The following is a 17,359-nucleotide window of genomic DNA, read 5'->3' on the forward strand; positions in this document are numbered from 1 at the left end:
TTTTAATTACAATAAATACTATAAAACTGTTGCATTTTCACTTGTTTTTTTTTTAAGATCAATTCCTTTTTTTTGTTGTTATTACATTTCGCTGAAATAAAATTTCACAAAACTTGAGTACTAACAAAAAAATAAACAACGTATAACACATCATCACACCATGTTATTTGTATGTATGCATATATGGGTTTGAGTGCTTGTGTGTGTGTGAGTGAGTGCGTGTGTTTGTGTGTATGTGTGTTTGTGTGTGTTATCCAACCTTAACTTTGCCAACCGACATTTTATGTGCCGTTAACGATTTCGCTCATTTTAAGTCGTGTTTGGGGTAATGCCGGAAATTGAATTTAAAAAGTTTCTGATCGTACCACAAATTATTGGTTGTAACAAAACAATTGACTAAGGATATTAGACTGAACATTAGTGAGAAAATTTTGCTTAAAAATCTTTTTTTTTTTTTTTTCATTTTTAAAGATATTCTCCTTTTTCAGAATGACAAAATCCGTGTTACCCCATAACGTCATAAAAAAGTATTTTTCTAGTTTTTAACAGCTTTTACCTGGTTCATTTTAGTGAATTATTTGCCAAAAACAGTTATTCTCAAAAGAAAGTTTAGTGCTGGAGCCTAACACTCATTAAAACCAGCCATGCCTAAGTCATTCGAGTATATGATTTGATTATATGCTTTTTAAGAAAGACATTTATATTTATTAGTTTTATTTTATTATCACAAAAAAGGAAAATTGTTATTATTTGGTGTTTTTTCTGTAAGTTTACAAGCACTTTAAAAATATTTCTTTTGCATGTTATACTGAAGAAGTTTTAGCTATGAATATAATTTACATATCATGTAAATGTATATAATTGATTTGCCAGGTCATAAAAAGTATTAATAGAATATAGTATAAGTGTTCTAACGTCACTGAATTACTAACTATAAACAACTAATGTAGTACTTGTAAGTATAGACTTTATATATATAAGTGTACAATGTATTTTTCTTGAAAAAATTTTATCTTGTATTTTAGTAGGATGATGCAAAGTATATATAACAGTTATTTCAAAGTATAACAAACTAAAAGATGAGTGGCTGTTTGGATAATGCTCATTGCCCTCATGTCACATTTCCAGATATCTCTGAAAGGAAAAATCAAATTGCATCAGTTGTGTCTGGAACCTTGGTAATAATATATTACTGGTTTTCATATGTAATGCTACAGTTTAAAAAAAATCTATCATCAGTCAAACTATACTTGTAACTTATAAATGACAATAGACGTATTTGAACCAAGTATTCCTTTGTCAAATATTTATTTGAAATAGAGTTGATGCATGGATGATTCCTTCAGAAAGCATGCAATATTATTTTAAATCTTAACCTAAAGTATCTAATTTTTTAACCACTGCAAAATTGCTATGAAATAATAACAGTTACAAAACAGTTGTTACAAACTATAAGTAGCTCTAAAAATGTGCTATTAAAATTATTGCTGAAATCAGCTATTTACAACAAAAAAAAGCATTGATTTTGAATTGCTTTTTCGACCTCTGCAACTCTTTTGCTTATTTTAGAATTCTAAAATTGATAGCTACTTAGTATTTTGGGTAAGAATTTTTTAAAATTAATTAAAACATCCAAATCAAGAAATCTTTTGAAATTTTATTATCTCCTACATTTTACTGGACTGCATACTAAATCATAAAATGCTGATGTTGGATGTACTTTTTGGTCAATTTTTTTTTAACAATTAAAAGAATTAGGACTCCATCAGAAAGAAAATTCAGTAATGTTTTATTGTACTCTTTATTATAACAAAAGAATGCTAATTTCAACTGTGGAACTAATATGCATAGAAAAGAAATTACTTCAACAGCTTGATTTAATTTTTGCAATTGAAAAATTTTTTTTAGTAAAAAATCTCATAAAGTTTATGTATAATAGTCTAAACTTTTAGTGAATAAATGAATTGTCAAATTTCAAAAAATTCAATTTTATTTAAAATTATTGCAGCTATTTGTATAGATTTGTTTGTTTAATTTTTAAATTTCTACTCTTATATTTTTATTTTAATCTTTTATATAAAAATTACTCATTGCAATAAATAATTTAAGAACAATATAATTTTAGTAGGAAATTTATTTATAATAAGCCGACTCTTAATCCCCACCCTCTTACCAAGTTACCGCATTACGACTTCTTCTCATTAGTGTTGATTAATGATTCAATTAATCCATAAGTTAAGCAATTTCTTCTCAAAGAAATTTTTTTCTTTTTTCACAGTTTGGTCTGCTGCATATGCAGTCTCTACTTCAAAATTTACTGTCAGATCTTCATCTTTTTTCTGTGGGTACAGTATTTTTAAAAGTAAAGTAGCCAAATATGTGATTTTTTGTTGATCCTGTCCTCTGACAAGGCTACATTTTCCTTACCCATTTTCTTATCATAGTTATCATCTTTTTATGTTAGATCAGTAGAAGAATCATTAATTTTATATGATTTATAAAGCAGATCACTTATATAAATGAGACTCTTTTTTCCAAATTTTATCATGACACTAGTAACATCTGTTGAGTGGACATTAAACCATCCATTGTTGGAACATTGTCATTGTCCATATCTAATTTGAATTTGGATAATAAGCTAAATGGCTCTCTCAGTTTTCATATTTTTATCGACAGAAATCATACCAAGTGATTGAAACCACTTAAACTATGTAAGTTCAGATTCATGTAACAATGGTTTCTGATAAAGTATGTTCTTCAAAACTATTGTTTCTGTACATTTTTACTAAATAAGCTGACAGTTTTACCAAATTGTTTCATGAATTGATTCATGGTGTTTTGTGGACTTCTTAACAATGTGTAATATCAGGCATATGTATATTTTAGGCAATCAATTGCAACCAATTTACTTGTTCAATTGCCAAGCTGTTTTTGTGTATTTTTCTTAAAATAACAATCAGTATGAAATATCTTTGGTCTTGATAAGTTTATCAGTGACCTCTCTTGGCAAAATTTGACTTGTAAATAACGTTTCACTTTACTTTTAGTTTTGCTAGTACACTATTTTTAGTTTTATCTCAGACCTGTGAATTTCTTCAAGAATTAATATCTTCAAAATGGGCCATTTTCATAATTTCTGTTTGCTTTTGCTAATACAGATTGCATTGCAAAAAATGAAAAAAAATTTTTGTTCACAATGATAAACCTAAAAATAAATAAAAAGTAATTTTATTGCCTGAGATAATCCTATTTTTGACAAAGAAAACCAAACATGAGGAGATTGTTGCTTTGCTCTATGCAGAAACAAGAAATTTAGAATGATGCAGAAATAGCATTTTCACAAATAATAAAGAAAGTTAGAGTAGCTGATGGTGGCTTCAATGATTAAATATTGTAAAACTCTTATACAAGTTTTACTTTTGAAATTATTTTGTAGATAATTTTGAAAATTTAAAAAAAATAAAACTGAAAAAGTTATAATTTTTTGATGCAATCAGTAAGCTTTGATTTCACAGTATTTGATTATTTAATGAAACTCTCAATTTTGTTTGTTTGCATTATCTGCTCACTAACAAAGTGTTGAAACATGAGGCAAATTTTTTGGCACAAATCAAATCCATTTATCAGTCAAAGTTGATGTAAGAATTTCATTTAAACAAGTTGTTACCTGGGAAAAAAACACTAGCATTAATGAAGGGGTCCTAGGAGTAGAAAAGTATTGATTTATACCATCATTGGAATTAATGTCATAAACTAATTTTCATGCAGAAAGATTTATGCAATTAAATTTGACAATCGAATATAGCAAATTTTTCTTCCCTTGGTTGTTGTAAATCAATCCTTTTAAATGAATCATATGCAATAGGGTGATTTAATATCTTATGGTGAAATTTTAAGTTAATTATACATATACTAAGCTACTTATATGTGTAATAATTTTCTCCAATTTATCCAGTTATTACTATTTGTTATGAAAAGCTGATTTCAGTCAAAATGTAAATAGCGATTGTTGTGAAACTATTTGTAGTTGGGGATTGAAATTTGGGATTTATAACATTGAATGACATTTTGCATCAAAGTTTTGTAAACTCCAATGTTTTAAGTTACATAACCTGGTATAAAGTATGATTGGTATATTATTGAATATCATTGCTAAATATCCACTGTGAGTTTTGGTTAACAAAATTTAGCAATCTGATTAATATATTATTGTGTTGTAATAGACCTTTTTAAGAAAAGGCTTTTAAATTTTTCAGAGTGAAACATACTTAAGTTAATCATTATTAATACCTAACTTAATTAACTAAGTTATACGCATTTTTTTTTTTTTTTTTAGTTTTTTGTAGGTTGGTGGATTTTAATAGATACTGCTGCAAATGATCCATTGAAAAAAGATGTCTATCATATATGTGGTGTTGTTTCTACTGTTGCTTTTTTTATGTAAGTTTCCCACACACCTTCTTTGTATTGTTCATCAAAATATTCATAGACTTTTATATGTACTATTTGTTTTGGAAGTATTGTGAATTAATGCTACATTTGTCATTGAACTTCAATTGAATTGCTAATGGAGTGACTTATCAATAAGAAAAATTTTTAGGACCTCCTCTTCCATATTTTATATGAATTAGTTTACTTTTCACTTTTTTTTTTTTTTAATTCCTTAAAAAAATTTATTCCAATTCTTGATAGCTTTGGCATAAGGTAAGTTTAAACAACTGAAACAAACAATTTAAATCAACATAGTGCTTTATAATAATTTTCATATTTTTATATTATTATATAGTTGCAAATTTTTCTCTAATTGCAGAAAATTAATTTTACCATGAATTCTAAGAATAAGAAAACACAAAAAGTTGTTAGCTGTTTTGGTTTTGGTTCACTGGTGATCTTTTATGCAAGTTCTTGCTAACTTATGGTGACATGAAGTTTTATGTGTGGAATAAAAATTACGTAAAAATCAGTGTAAACACTAATACCAATGTTTGCAGAGATTAGTGAAATTGTTTCAGTAGCAATTTAGAAAATTTGGATAAGAAAATTTGGAAAATTTGGATAATTTGAATTGTATCTCATGATTGCCTTTTGTAGCTTTTGAATTCTTATCATGACAAGTACATGAAAATTTTGATACCGTTCAAAGCACAACATGGACAACAAAAATGCAAAGAAAATTTGAAGTATTTCAAAGGAAAAGGCAGTTATAAGCTTTTTGGTATTGCAACATGCAAGTGAGAGTTCATGAAATGTAGTTGTATTAAGGCTCATAAGGTTCCTGTCAATAAACAAAATTTTCTAATTGATCAAAGAATAATACAGCTGATGTTTATAAGCAGAGCTAATAACAAGAAGTTCCTTCCAAGCAGAAATGTCAACTTGCAGAAGCAAATCAAGCATCAAGTTGATGCTGTCTGATAAGGAAACCATAGTAAATGAAGTGATTATTTCAAGTGAATCTGATGAGACTGAAAAAGAAGTCATATCAATATATCTAGTTAATGCTGCATCAGGTCCTCATGCTTTTACAGGCTTAATTGGAAAGGTAACTAGTATTTACTCCAATTGAATCTTACTACATATCAACAAAACTTTTATGAAATATGAGACGTTTCAAAAGGCTTATGCTCAGTACCACTATCAAGACAGAATCCAGGAGCACTCTCATACAAGATGGTTAACTACTACCTGCTGCCTTTATACTTTTCAGCAAACAATCTATCAGCAAATCTGGTTCAATTAGCAAGATAGATTGGTAAAATCTACGCATCCATGTGATTTAGAATCAAAAGCAAACCATTTTTCAAAGATGGAGCTTGTCATCTGTTTCAAATTGTTTACAAATCACAATATCTATCCTATCAAATTAAAAGTTATAGATCCAGTGATTCAATGCAAAGAATACTTTGCTCATCCAAAAATCATTCTTCTAGCAATCTTAAATGATTAATGTAAACAAATATAAGAGTTAGCAATTTGTTGTATATTGCATTAAAGATCAGAGAAATATGGAGTTAGAAAATTTCAGATCTTTAAAATAAATTTTTCAGCTGGAGATTACATCAGTTTGATTGATTAACAGAAGTCTCCTACTACTAAACTATCACTTCTGACCTAAGCTAATGTCACAGATACGAAAATATTAATTGCTAATGGTAATATCCCAGTAATAAACTGTCATGCTCAAGCTATTTCATGCAAAGCATTGACCATAGTGTACTGTGTGAAGTTGGGAGATGTGCTTATTCTCGTAAAGTTTCAATCTTGTAAGCTGATGCCAAACATTAATGCACTGAATATTGCACAAGATACCATTGTGTTTTTGAAGAATTTGTCATTAATAAAAACAATTTTATAATCTGTATTTTGACATAATTACAAAAAATAAATATAGTGGCATATTAAGTAATTTTCAAATTGAACACTAATGGAATTTGGCAATCCAACTACATTATATTGTTTTACACTTAAGTATATTATTATTTTAAACTTTCCTATCAAAGTTCGTTTCTTTTGAGAGACAGCTTGAAATGTTTATGGTAAAAAATATTTTCACTAATGTAAGGGTCCTATCAAATAATAATTGGGCTTGGGGAGGCTAAAGAGTTGAAAATTTTTTGCCTGTGTCTTATTGAAAATTGTTTGTGAGACCATTAGGCATCTTTTTCGCGTTATTAGAATCAAAACAAAAAATGTTTAAAAGAATTCCTATTATGGATGATTCACCCTAATAAACATTGTCAATAATGAACTTGAGTTCATCATAATTTCAGGCAGTTGTGTTTTCAAATCTCTGCAATAAAGTATATGTAGTTTATTAAAATTTACATAACAATCCTAATATATATATATATATATATATATATATATATATATATATATATATATATATATATATATATATATATATATATATATATATATATATATTAAAAAAATAAGTTTGTAAATTAAAGTGCAATCCTTTATATGTTAACTTGAAACTACAGTTATTTGCATCACTATACTTACTTTGTACATTTTAAATATTATAAAAAAATTCTGAAAATAATGTGTTTAAGTATTCAGCTTAATCAAATGAGCTTTTTTTAAGGATAAATGCAGTTTCAAATGCTCAAATTCGGGGTGAAACCTTTGATTCTGGTTGTCTTGGACAGACAGGTATATATATTGTCTTTGCTGTTGTTATTGCATATGGATCAAATCCAGATAAATTTTATTTGTATGATTTCCTTAAAAAGGTGCTCGGATTTGGGCTTTAATTGGGTTCATTCTTGGTTTTGGTGGTTTGATTGCTGCTTGTTGGATATTATTTGGTGCTTATGTAGCTTCAGGTAAAATTATAAAGATGCAGTAATATATTATAATTAGTGTATACTAAATTACAAGTAGTTTACTTATTTGTGTAAAAATAACATAAAAAATTCCAGAGAAAACTCAGTACTCACTAGACTTAAAACTCACTAGATTACACCACAATTTTTTAATCTAGCAGTATATATATCTCAATCCATCAGTACATAAATGAATAAGTGATACAAAATATCAAAAATATTTAAATGAGTTGACAATCAATTAAACTTTTGAAAATGATCTTCAAAAATTTAAGCTCTTGACCTAAAATCTGTTATTCTCTGAATTGTCTTTTGAATTTTAAACTGTTCTAATAAAGAAACAGCTAGATAACTTGGTATTTGGGTGTTTTTGACAGTGTAAAATCCAAAAAGCAAAGTTAGAAATCCAACGCTTTGAAGAAGATACTTAAAATTGAACTTGTAAGTATCATTAATGATGCATACATAAATGACAAAAAGTTTGTGTGGTTATGTAGATATGCATCTGGAGTTTTCAGAATTTATCAAAGTATGTTCTGTAATTCTGCAAATTGACTTTTATGGATAAGTGTGATGTCACATTTTGTATAGTTTGTTTGAATACACAACAACAAATAATAACTCATAGGATTGAAATTGTTTTTGAAGAACTGCAGAAAAGTGACACAACGTGTTTTTACAGATCTCATTCTCAAGAACTTCTAATAATTTTATACTATTCTAATCTGTCAAGTCTACAATTTTTGTCAAGTCTATAGTTATTGTTTTTTTAATTCAATGATCTTTAGATATTCAATGTCATTTGTATATTATTCTTTTTAAGACGATCCAAACACATGGCCTGGTGTTGCTGTGTTTCTGCAAAATGCCTTAATTTTCTTCAGGTATATATTGTTGTTGTATTTTCTGTTCAAAATCTAGGATCTAAGTGAGATAGTAATATTATTTTCAAGATGTGTGGATCTAATCTATCCTAAAAAATTGTTTGTGCTTCGGTTTGTTCCGTAGCAAATAAAAAATGGAGCATTCTTTTAATCTTTTATTTCTTAACTTTTGAACTTTTTTTTTTTTTTTTTTAAGTTTTGGCAAGTCTATTAGAATAGTTATACTAGTCTTAAAGAATAGTTTTTAAAGGTAAATGGAATACTAAAGCGGAAATGTTGGGCTCTTTTCACGAAATTGTGCGCTTTCGTTAGAATTACTTTCTTAGTTATTATGTAAATGGTAACAATGTGCGTGCGTTTTCTTACATATCCATTATTTAAGTTAACGAAGTTTTAAAGATAATCTATATGAATTCAGACTTTTAACGACTTGCTTTTGATGACTTAAGCGTATAAGTTTGAAATTGAAATGAAAAAACATTAAAGCTTAAATGGTTTCTTTTAGTGCTCTTATATTCAAGTTTGGTCGTTCAGAAGAGGAGTATTGAATCGTTTTATTTACTAAATATTGTATAATGGGAATGGTTACTTTATTGTTAATAAGTTTCCATAAAGATTATTTAACATTTACGTCCTTCAAGTTATTTGTATTAAAATAATAATTCTTATAAGATTTTGTAGATTTGTGAATATCTTGCTTTTTTGTTTGTTTGTTTTATTGATGACTATTTCTAAATTAGTTTATAAAAAGCTCTTTTCGTTAATGATATGCTGGAAGTTGTAAATGAAAATATTTTCTGGCGGGTTTATGATTCGTTTCTCGTCTGAAATCAGGCCCTGAACCAACCATGTTATTAGCCAGAAAAATGTATTTTGCTGAAGCCCTTATAAAATAAAAGTGCAACTCGCAATTTTTTTTTTTTTTTTTTTTTTTACAGTTATTTGAGATTATCTGTGACAACTCCCATGGGATTGTACTAAATTTTCCATTAAATTTTTACGAGTTTTACAATAAGGTTGACAAAACAATATAATAGTAATCGTGTATTTTATCACGTTTCTCTGATCGACTTCACCATCCAACGGATTTTTTCATTTCTGATTTTTTTATTTTTTCTTTACTTTACGTTTTTGATCAGATTTTAGTGGCGTGGCGGCACGACACGTCTTATTCCAAGTATTTATAAAACTGTGATTCATTACGGAGTAAATTTAGCCGATCTATAGGAAGAATCAATATTCTAATAGTATTCACGTTAATGAACTAAAAAAGGCTGACGGTACAAGATGTGTTTTTGTTGATCTCTATTTTATATCCACAAAATGATTTAAAATTTTCTCTTAATCGCGATTGGTTTGAATTGTTTCTGAATTTCTATCATCGAAGTTCTTTTACGTTTCTGATACATTAAGACAAAAATTATCAACGATTTAGCATCCAGAGTTTATTCTAGACACGTAGAGTATACGCAATTTATAAAACAGACTTTGATTTTAAATTCAGTTAAACTTAACTGGGCCTTTCGATAAAACTTCTAATGCCGGCTGACTGTCGGCTTTAGAAGTTTTATCGAAAAGTACACGGTTAAGAAAAAGTGATAATGACTATCAATTTTTAATTCGTGTCTGCTTGAATAGATTGTAAACATGACTATATATTCTTTTAAATTCATATTTTATCCTCTTAGAGTGTTTTAACTTTTTATAAAAAATATACAAGAGGTCTATTAAATGATTGTGGAGGCTTACCAAATTCTTCTATCTTGAGGTCCTTCCGAGTAAAAAATTAAATAAATTTCTGTAATAAGAAAGTTTTTTTCTTTTTTTTTTTTCTATCATAAAATATTCAATTATTCAAAATATAGTTAAAATTTTAGTTCGAAGAAATATGTACTGTTAGGAAAATTGGTTTAGATTGATTAAAGAACTAGTAAGAATATTTTCTAGCAAATCTTCAGTAAGGCTGTTTTTAGTAACTGGTTAAATGAATTTAATTTAAAAGTAACAGGAATTGGTAAAAACTTAAGAAATATTTACACCTCTAAACAGGTTATTATCCCCTGTCTTCCTGAGTATCTCTAATGGCTTAAAAATCATCTGTTCAGAATTTCAGATTTAAATGAATTTTGTGACATTCCATATGTAAGTTCATAACACATATATTTGGAAGTGTGTAAATGAACTTATATATGGAATGTCAAAATTCAAACTTTAATTTTTGAGTTTTAAGATCTAATGAGTCAATAGCTGCGAACACTAGAGATCGAGCAATGCTAATATTTTTACAAGATGACGTTTATTGCTCTTAATCAGTGGTTCCCATCGTTGGGAACCACGCTCCATTGAGTGGCAAATTGATTGACTAACGGAGGCATTTCGAAAACTTGTTAACCTCGATAAAATGACCATAAAGTTTCTTCAGTAAACAATTCAATTTTTAAAAAAAATTTCAAAACTATAAATTATGAATATCTAACATAGGGGGGCATAAGAATTTTAGAAATGCTTAGGTGGTGTACGACACGAAAAAAGGTTGGTAAACATTGCTCTAAATCAAATCAGGTAAGCTTTACTAAAACTTGAATAATTTTTATCAAACTTAGATTAGATTTCAATTTTATAAACGAGAAAATTTTAATTTATTGCTTTGATTTAGCTTCTTAGAATACAAAATATATTAAGGGACTTCAAAAGCCACTTAGGTATTCGTTTTCTATTTAATTTTGAGAATTACGGATTAGCAAATCTCAAACAAAAACGAATTTATTTAACAAAAAAAAAGTGCATTATTAGTAAAAAGAATCCTAACTGTTTGAAATTTAAATTTATTAGACCCGGTTTTAATGCTGCATGGTAGCGTTAGCTGACAGAAATTAGACGATAGATACTGCGGACCTTTTGCTAGACTTTAAAGACTTCTTTTAAAAGGAATAAACAATATAAAAAATTATCTCAAAGTTCAAGTTAGGTGGGTTTTCATTGAACATTGTAAGTAGAATAAAGGTGAGTATAAGGAAGATAATATACCCAGATCCAGAATTTTATTTTTGATGTCAAGAATAATACTAAAACTCTTCAAACTTTGTTCGCTTACCGACTCTCAATCGAAGAAAGAACGAAGTGAAGGACCCTGCAATCGAACGTAACGAAGGACCCTGCGATCGAACTGTGGTAACAAAGTATTATAAGAAAAATCTTTTAACTATTTATGAGTGAGCATGCTAGGCTCATTCCTTGTAGCAAGGCAATGTAAACAAAACAAAACAAAAAATTTTTTTTTCGTTCACATTGCCAAAAACTAGAATGCTCATTCATAAATAGTTATCTTATTCTATCGTCTGATATCTGTCAGCTAAATACCCATGCAGCATTAAAATCGTGTGTAATAACTTTAAATTTCAAACAGTTGCGATTCTTTTTACTAATAATACACTTTTTTGTTAAATAAATTAAATAAATTCCATTCAGAGAAACGTTGCAAAGTTTACTTTTTTGCAACACCATAGCAGCGGATCATATATTTGGTTGTCATAGTAACTTACTTCCATCATATTGCTGAGACAGCTAACTATATCATGAATCTTTGATGATCAAAGAAAAAAGGAGAGAAAGTCGGTACTTTGTTGAAAGTTTAAAATTCAGAGAAACATTTATCAACGATTCTTGAGAAGCATTGAAGTTTTTTACTTGTTTGAGCCGTGTATTGAAACTGTTTAACTTGAATATAATGATTGCACTCGTTTTAGCGAAGTTAGTAATTCGTACGCGCTAGAGTCGGAGTTATAATTTTTCTAGAGGAAATCGTTTGTTATATGAGTGACAAATTTTTAAACAAAATAAAAAAGTTGCTGCAAAATAAATAACACACACGTTTTAGTTACCTTTTTAGTAAGTAAAAGTATTTTTTAAATTTGTACTGTAAATAAAACCGGAAATTGATAAAATCTGATCATCTTAAAGAAAGTAACGAAACTTGTTTCGTTTCTGGCTTTGGATTGTACTTTTTGATGTTTACGTTTTTCAAACTTAAATGCTTATTAATACTATACACTTTTGTTGCAATATTTATTTTGTACATTGCATAAATATGTATGCATATAAATTATATAATTAAGATTCTAAATAAGAAAACTGGGCAGAGAAGGATTAGCAAAAGAATTCAATAACGTTTGATGGTCATAAATTATGCATTGTTAAGTAAGAGTCGAGTATTATGATATTTGGTTTTCGATAAACCAAATAAATTATTCAACAGAAACTCTTAAATTATTTTTTAAGTTCATGTCTTTATACAAATTTTCATACATACTTTCATTACTTTTTTCTATTGCGTGGTTATTTGAATAGGCTTTTAAAAATGTGGGTACATAGCTAAATATTATACGTCATTTATTTATAAAAGCAAACCTCTCTTTTTTTTTCTTACGCTATAATTAAACTTACACGTTTTACAGATTGTGAGTTACTTTGCGAGCAACTTTCAAATTAGCACATAAGAGCAGCTATTTACCGCAGAGGGTTCTTACAGTAATCTGAAAACAAGAAAAGTGCTATAAAAATATATAATAAAAACGAAATGGTTGGTTTTCCAATTTCACTGTTTGATTAATTTTTTGTTTTAAAAATTATACACGAGACAAGTTGATAAAAATTTTGGGGTTGATTTTTCTTTTGTTATTAAACTTTATTTTATCAATTTTTTGGAGAAACACCTTTGCTAGCAGAGTAAATATTATAAGAGTTGAAACGAAACGAAATGTTAACATGAAACGCGTCTATACTACGTAGGACTTCAAGTCATTTTTTCATTGAGACATTTTCAAAATAACAAGTTAATATAAAAAAACGCGATTGAAGATTTTAAATCGACTCCGATCTTTATATTCCAGCTACTTTACATCAGTTCAAATCTTCAAATTCCAAAGACTTACATAAACTTAAATCATTAAAGTTGTTTTATTTTTTTCTTATTGTTCTTTTTTCTAGTTAAATACCATATATAGTTCTAGTTAAATGCCATATATAGTTAAAATAAAAACATTTATTAACAAAATCGACCAATAAGGGAATTGATTGTGGCGGTCGAAAATAACCATTTAGATAATAAACAATTAAAAAGTAGATTTGCTATATAATCTAGACCAGATTGTGAGTTAATTAGTATATTTCGGTTCGTTCGCGTAAACATATTATTATTAATTCATTAATATTCATGCATGTATTTATTATTACTTTTAGTATATGCTCAAAGAATCAAAATAAGATGGGCTCTGGAAGTTCAAAAAATTCAGATTCTGGCAGCAACAACAATTTAAAGTTATCAAAAAAAGATTTGCAATATTTTATAAAAGAAGTTCATAACCATGAAAAAGGTATTAACACGATGTGCATATCTCCAAATGGCTCTGTAATAGTAACTGGTAGTGAAGATTGTAATGCTCAAATCTATGACTTAGAACGTGAGGAGGTTGTCTCCATACTTAAAGGCCATGAATTCTATATTAATCATGTCATTTGCACTGACACTTACATTTTTACAGCGTCAGCTGATAAATGTATAAGGAAATGGCGTATTGATAACGGAATGTGTTCAAAGACAATGAAAGGACATACAGCAGCTGTAAATCGCTTGCTCATAGCAGAAACCATTCTCTTTTCTTCCTCTTATGATCGCACTATTCGTTGTTGGGATGTTATTAGTGGGGAGTGTAAAGCGTCTTACACCGGTCATAAACTCGGTGTTTATCCACTTTTATATATACCACTTCCAGGACAACCTTTTGACAAAGATTACTCTGATTTAGAAAATAATAATGATATATTAATATCAGGGAGTGTTGACAAAACTGCAAAGTCGTGGGCACTTGGTTCTCGAGAAACAATCATTACGTTTCGTGGTCACACTGGAGCGGTTTTGTGTTTAGCTGCTGATAATCAAGCAAAGTATTTATACACGGGAAGCCAAGACACGACAATTCGTTCTTTTAACTTATTTACAGGTGAAAAACTAAAGGTATTCGAAGGACATGTTGCAGGTGTGCTTCAATTGCAGGTATAAGATTCATTCTGATTTTTATGTCGCTTTGCTGGGCCCGTTAAAATAAAGAAGATGATATCTTATATTGCAAGCAACTTAAATAGTTATTTAAATATTAGATCTGTAAAAAAGCATTCGGAAAAATGGCTATCAAAATTTAGTCTAGAATTTGTCACGAAGCTATATATTGCAAGAGAACGCAACTTTTCCCATTAGTCGAAAATGAACCTCTTTATCATATTCGTTGTTACTTTTATTTTAGTTACTTTTGTTTTTCTGTTCAATAAATGACGGAACCCAAGTGACTCTGATGCCTCCTTAACCATATCGCTTATGACCGGTTTGTGAAATTCGTAAGAGAGCTGGAAAGATGGATTCTTCACAATAAGTCATTTAATTGCGCATCGTGGCTCTGGCGACACAACGAAGATTCTTTTCTAAACCTTATTTTCAGATGAGAAGTAGGTTCTTCAAGACAATAACGTAAGCATGGCTCGATCCAGATGAACCATCCAAAAGGTATCCAAAACTAACCCTTCTTCGCGCTTCAAGCTTCGCGCCTCTTTTGTTCTTCTTTGGTGGGCCAGGTTTACAGTGTTTCATCATAAGATTTTGAAAAACGGGAAAACAATAAACGTTGAGATTTGCAGTGCTCATCTCCAACTCGTCCACGAATCTCTGACAAAATCTTCCTTAGCGGACAACTAAACTAAAACAGCAGATTGACGGGTTTCTTTCCTCTCAGATCCGATTGTTTTAGTGAGAGAAAATTTGTTTCTTTGATGGATGTTGATTTTCAAGTTGATTAGTTAATTAATGTTATATTTGCATTTAGAAATGTGATCAACTTTACCTATCGACCGTTTTCTTCCGAATACTTTTTGACAGACCTAATATTAAATTGGCAGTGGTAACAAAAACTCGGGTATTTGCAAAGACTAAACGATCACGCTTTTGCGTACTTTGCTATACTCCTAAAGAAGTTTGTCTTAATAAACAAATTTAAGTGAGCATTTATATCATCTTCCCCAGACATACCCTTTTCAAATTGAAACTTCAAATTTGATATCGAATCTTTCTTGAAAGCTAGAAACAGAGTGTAAAATTTATTTTAGCTCGTCAATAGATTGTTATTTTCTGCCAGTTGTGATCATACTGTTCGTTGTTGGGTCGCTGAAATTGGGGATTGTACAAGAATTTATAAAGGGCACACCCATACTATTGGTTGCATGATAGTTGCTAATGGGCTACGTAAGTGAAAATTAAACTTCGTTTTCCTGACTAATAGGAACAATATCTAACTCCTTAACAGTAGAAATATCTGATAATAAATTTACAATATCTTAAAGATTACTTCTGATAAACAAAGAAAGATTCAGTTCAAAATGATTTAAGCATGCTTTATCTTTTTTCAACTGATATATGTTTTTCAGTTATAACTGGATCAGGAGATAGTACTGCAAGGGCATACGATGCAAAATCAGGTGCGTGCAAACGCATTTACAAAGGGCATCGAGGAGCTGTAAACTCCGTTGTAGTAAGTCAAATGATAAAAAGCATATTTTTATTTAAGATTTTATAAAAAAAAAAGTTTTGAAGATTGAAAGTTTAATAGCTTTCATACTTGAGTGTTTTGATTGAACTTTTCAGATACACGGAACGAAACTGTATACTGCTTCTTTTGATGGTTCAATGAGAATTTGGGATGCAAGTAAACTTAAAGAAGGTGAAGATATTGCTACTGACACTGCCAAAACGAGCGCTGGTTCAGGCAATATCGTGCGCGATGCCGTATAAGAACGTGAGTTGAGGATCTTCAAACAAAGGTTTTTTTCTGCGTTAATAAAAAAAATACCAATGTTTTTGTGTGAAGCTAAGAAAGACCCAAAAGCACGCTGGGATATTTAATTCAAGAAAATATCAAATTGAAATTTAAGTATTACGTTAAAGTATAAATTGTAAATAGTGTTTATTAATTTCCTACATATTTCTATTGTCTAATTTTTCGTGGATAGTTCTCCTGCCGAGTATAAATTTCTTATGTCAAATAATTTCCTTTATATTTCTTCTGTCAAATAAAGTTATTCAGGCAGTGAAACAACGCAAAGATTTGTAAAGTTTTTAAAAAATGAAAATATTTTCACCGTCTTTGTTAAGGTTTTTCATCAACGCTGCAGTCACGTTTATAAAGAAAACTCATAGTTATGAGGAAAAAATTGTTAAAGATTTATTTTGCAAAAAGAATGTTTTTAAATACGTTTTTGAATTTTGAATTCTCTTAAACTGTTGAGCAATCTTGGACATTTAGATTTCTAAATAATTGCTAATTTTAGCCCACAGCAATTCTTATGGATAAAAACAGGAGTTTTTTTTAGGACGATGTTTTATATTTTTTTTACTTACTCTAAACATTAAAGCAACTTTTAAAATACTGATAAATGTCCATTTTTGTAAAACTTGAGTAGCCCAAAACAAACAAACTGCTTCTTATGTTATCCAAATTAGGGCATAGTTGTTCAACCCCCTGTAACAAATAAGTTTAAAAATTTTATCTTACATCCAGTAGGTAGTAAGGTAGGTGTTAAGTGATATGATGTGAAGTTGATAGTGATGATATGCAGGATTTAACATCTTACTTCAATTCTTAATTTTCTATAATTTAGTGACTAGTTGGGTTAGGCTATGTAAATTAGTACAAATGTTAAAGTATACTTAGAGAATTTTTTAAGTGAAAACTTTGAAACTCAACTAACAGCAGTAAAAAATTGAAATATAAATTCATCAATATACTTCTAGAACTAATTAACAGAAGGATTCAGGGCTTATGGAGCTGGGGAATCAGGCTACGGTTGTTTTCGTAAACAAATCTTTTTAGTAAAAATTTAAAAGTGCATTTTTTTGGCGACTTTTAATAACTCGGAAATCTTTTTGAAATAATGAAAGTTTATGTTCAACCACATGTCTTACACAAAAGCGATAAATTCTTTATTAATAAAAGCATGTGATAAGTTTGTTTAAATGTTTTTTACTTAATTGAATTACTTTTTTTACTTGTATTTATGCAAATTTTAATTAAATTCAACAATTCTTTTTTTGTTTTCTTTTTT

The 17,359-nt window shown here is 28.8% G+C and overlaps 2 protein-coding genes and 1 long non-coding RNA gene across 7 annotated transcripts; 2 read left to right on the plus strand and 1 right to left on the minus strand.

Moving 5' to 3' along the window:
- Positions 1-372: 372 nt before the first annotated feature.
- On the plus strand, positions 373-8,905 carry LOC149883714 (transmembrane protein 50B-like). The gene is made up of 6 exons (XM_090098909.1): positions 373-1,178; positions 4,337-4,440; positions 7,091-7,158; positions 7,239-7,331; positions 8,155-8,215; positions 8,721-8,905. The coding sequence occupies exons 1-6, from the start codon at positions 1,080-1,082 to the stop codon at positions 8,761-8,763; spliced, it is 468 nt and encodes a 155-aa protein (XP_089955035.1). The 5' UTR covers positions 373-1,079; the 3' UTR covers positions 8,764-8,905.
- A 1,761-nt stretch (positions 8,906-10,666) lies between these two features.
- LOC145185382 (uncharacterized) lies at positions 10,667-16,400 on the plus strand. Of its 5 annotated transcripts, XR_016455648.1 has the most exons (6): positions 11,823-12,103; positions 13,454-15,011; positions 15,088-15,258; positions 15,368-15,503; positions 15,686-15,789; positions 15,903-16,400. XR_016455648.1 is itself a non-coding variant. In XM_090097750.1 (5 exons), the coding sequence occupies exons 2-5, from the start codon at positions 13,479-13,481 to the stop codon at positions 16,047-16,049; spliced, it is 1,176 nt and encodes a 391-aa protein (XP_089953876.1). In that variant the 5' UTR covers positions 10,667-10,777; positions 13,454-13,478; the 3' UTR covers positions 16,050-16,400. The 5 variants fall into 5 exon arrangements, 3 of the variants coding, with proteins under 3 accessions (XP_089953876.1, XP_089953875.1, XP_089953878.1); XM_090097750.1 differs by lacking the exons at positions 11,823-12,103; positions 15,088-15,258 and adding an exon at positions 10,667-10,777 and having other exon boundaries at positions 13,454-14,267; XR_016455647.1 differs by having other exon boundaries at positions 13,454-15,258.
- On the minus strand, positions 11,865-12,229 carry LOC149883715 (uncharacterized). Its single transcript, XR_016455649.1, has 2 exons — positions 12,097-12,229; positions 11,865-12,006 (listed from the first exon to the last, which is right to left on the minus strand). It is a non-coding gene; the product is annotated as an uncharacterized LOC149883715 (long non-coding RNA).
- Positions 16,401-17,359: the final 959 nt, after the last annotated feature.

Source organism: Hydra viridissima, unplaced genomic scaffold, assembly GCF_058129835.1.
Source record: "Hydra viridissima isolate aposymbiotic clone 2 unplaced genomic scaffold, HvirCarnegie_v1 scaffold_9, whole genome shotgun sequence".
Classification (NCBI taxonomy): domain Eukaryota; kingdom Metazoa; phylum Cnidaria; class Hydrozoa; order Anthoathecata; family Hydridae; genus Hydra; species Hydra viridissima.

Bases quoted from the DNA above. Each gene is read 5' to 3' on its own strand.
- LOC149883714 (XM_090098909.1), top strand. From the start codon at position 1,080: ATGAGTGGCTGTTTGGATAATGCTCATTGCCCTCATGTCACATTTCCA. The intron at 4,441-7,090 runs GTAAGTTTCCCA...GCTTTTTTTAAG, and splicing joins TCTACTGTTGCTTTTTTTAT to GATAAATGCAGTTTCAAATG. The intron at 7,159-7,238 runs GTATATATATTG...TTCCTTAAAAAG, and splicing joins TGGTTGTCTTGGACAGACAG to GTGCTCGGATTTGGGCTTTA.
- LOC145185382 (XM_090097750.1), top strand. From the start codon at position 13,479: ATGGGCTCTGGAAGTTCAAAAAATTCAGATTCTGGCAGCAACAACAAT. The intron at 14,268-15,367 runs GTATAAGATTCA...AATTTATTTTAG, and splicing joins CAGGTGTGCTTCAATTGCAG to CTCGTCAATAGATTGTTATT. The intron at 15,790-15,902 runs GTAAGTCAAATG...TGAACTTTTCAG, and splicing joins GAGCTGTAAACTCCGTTGTA to ATACACGGAACGAAACTGTA.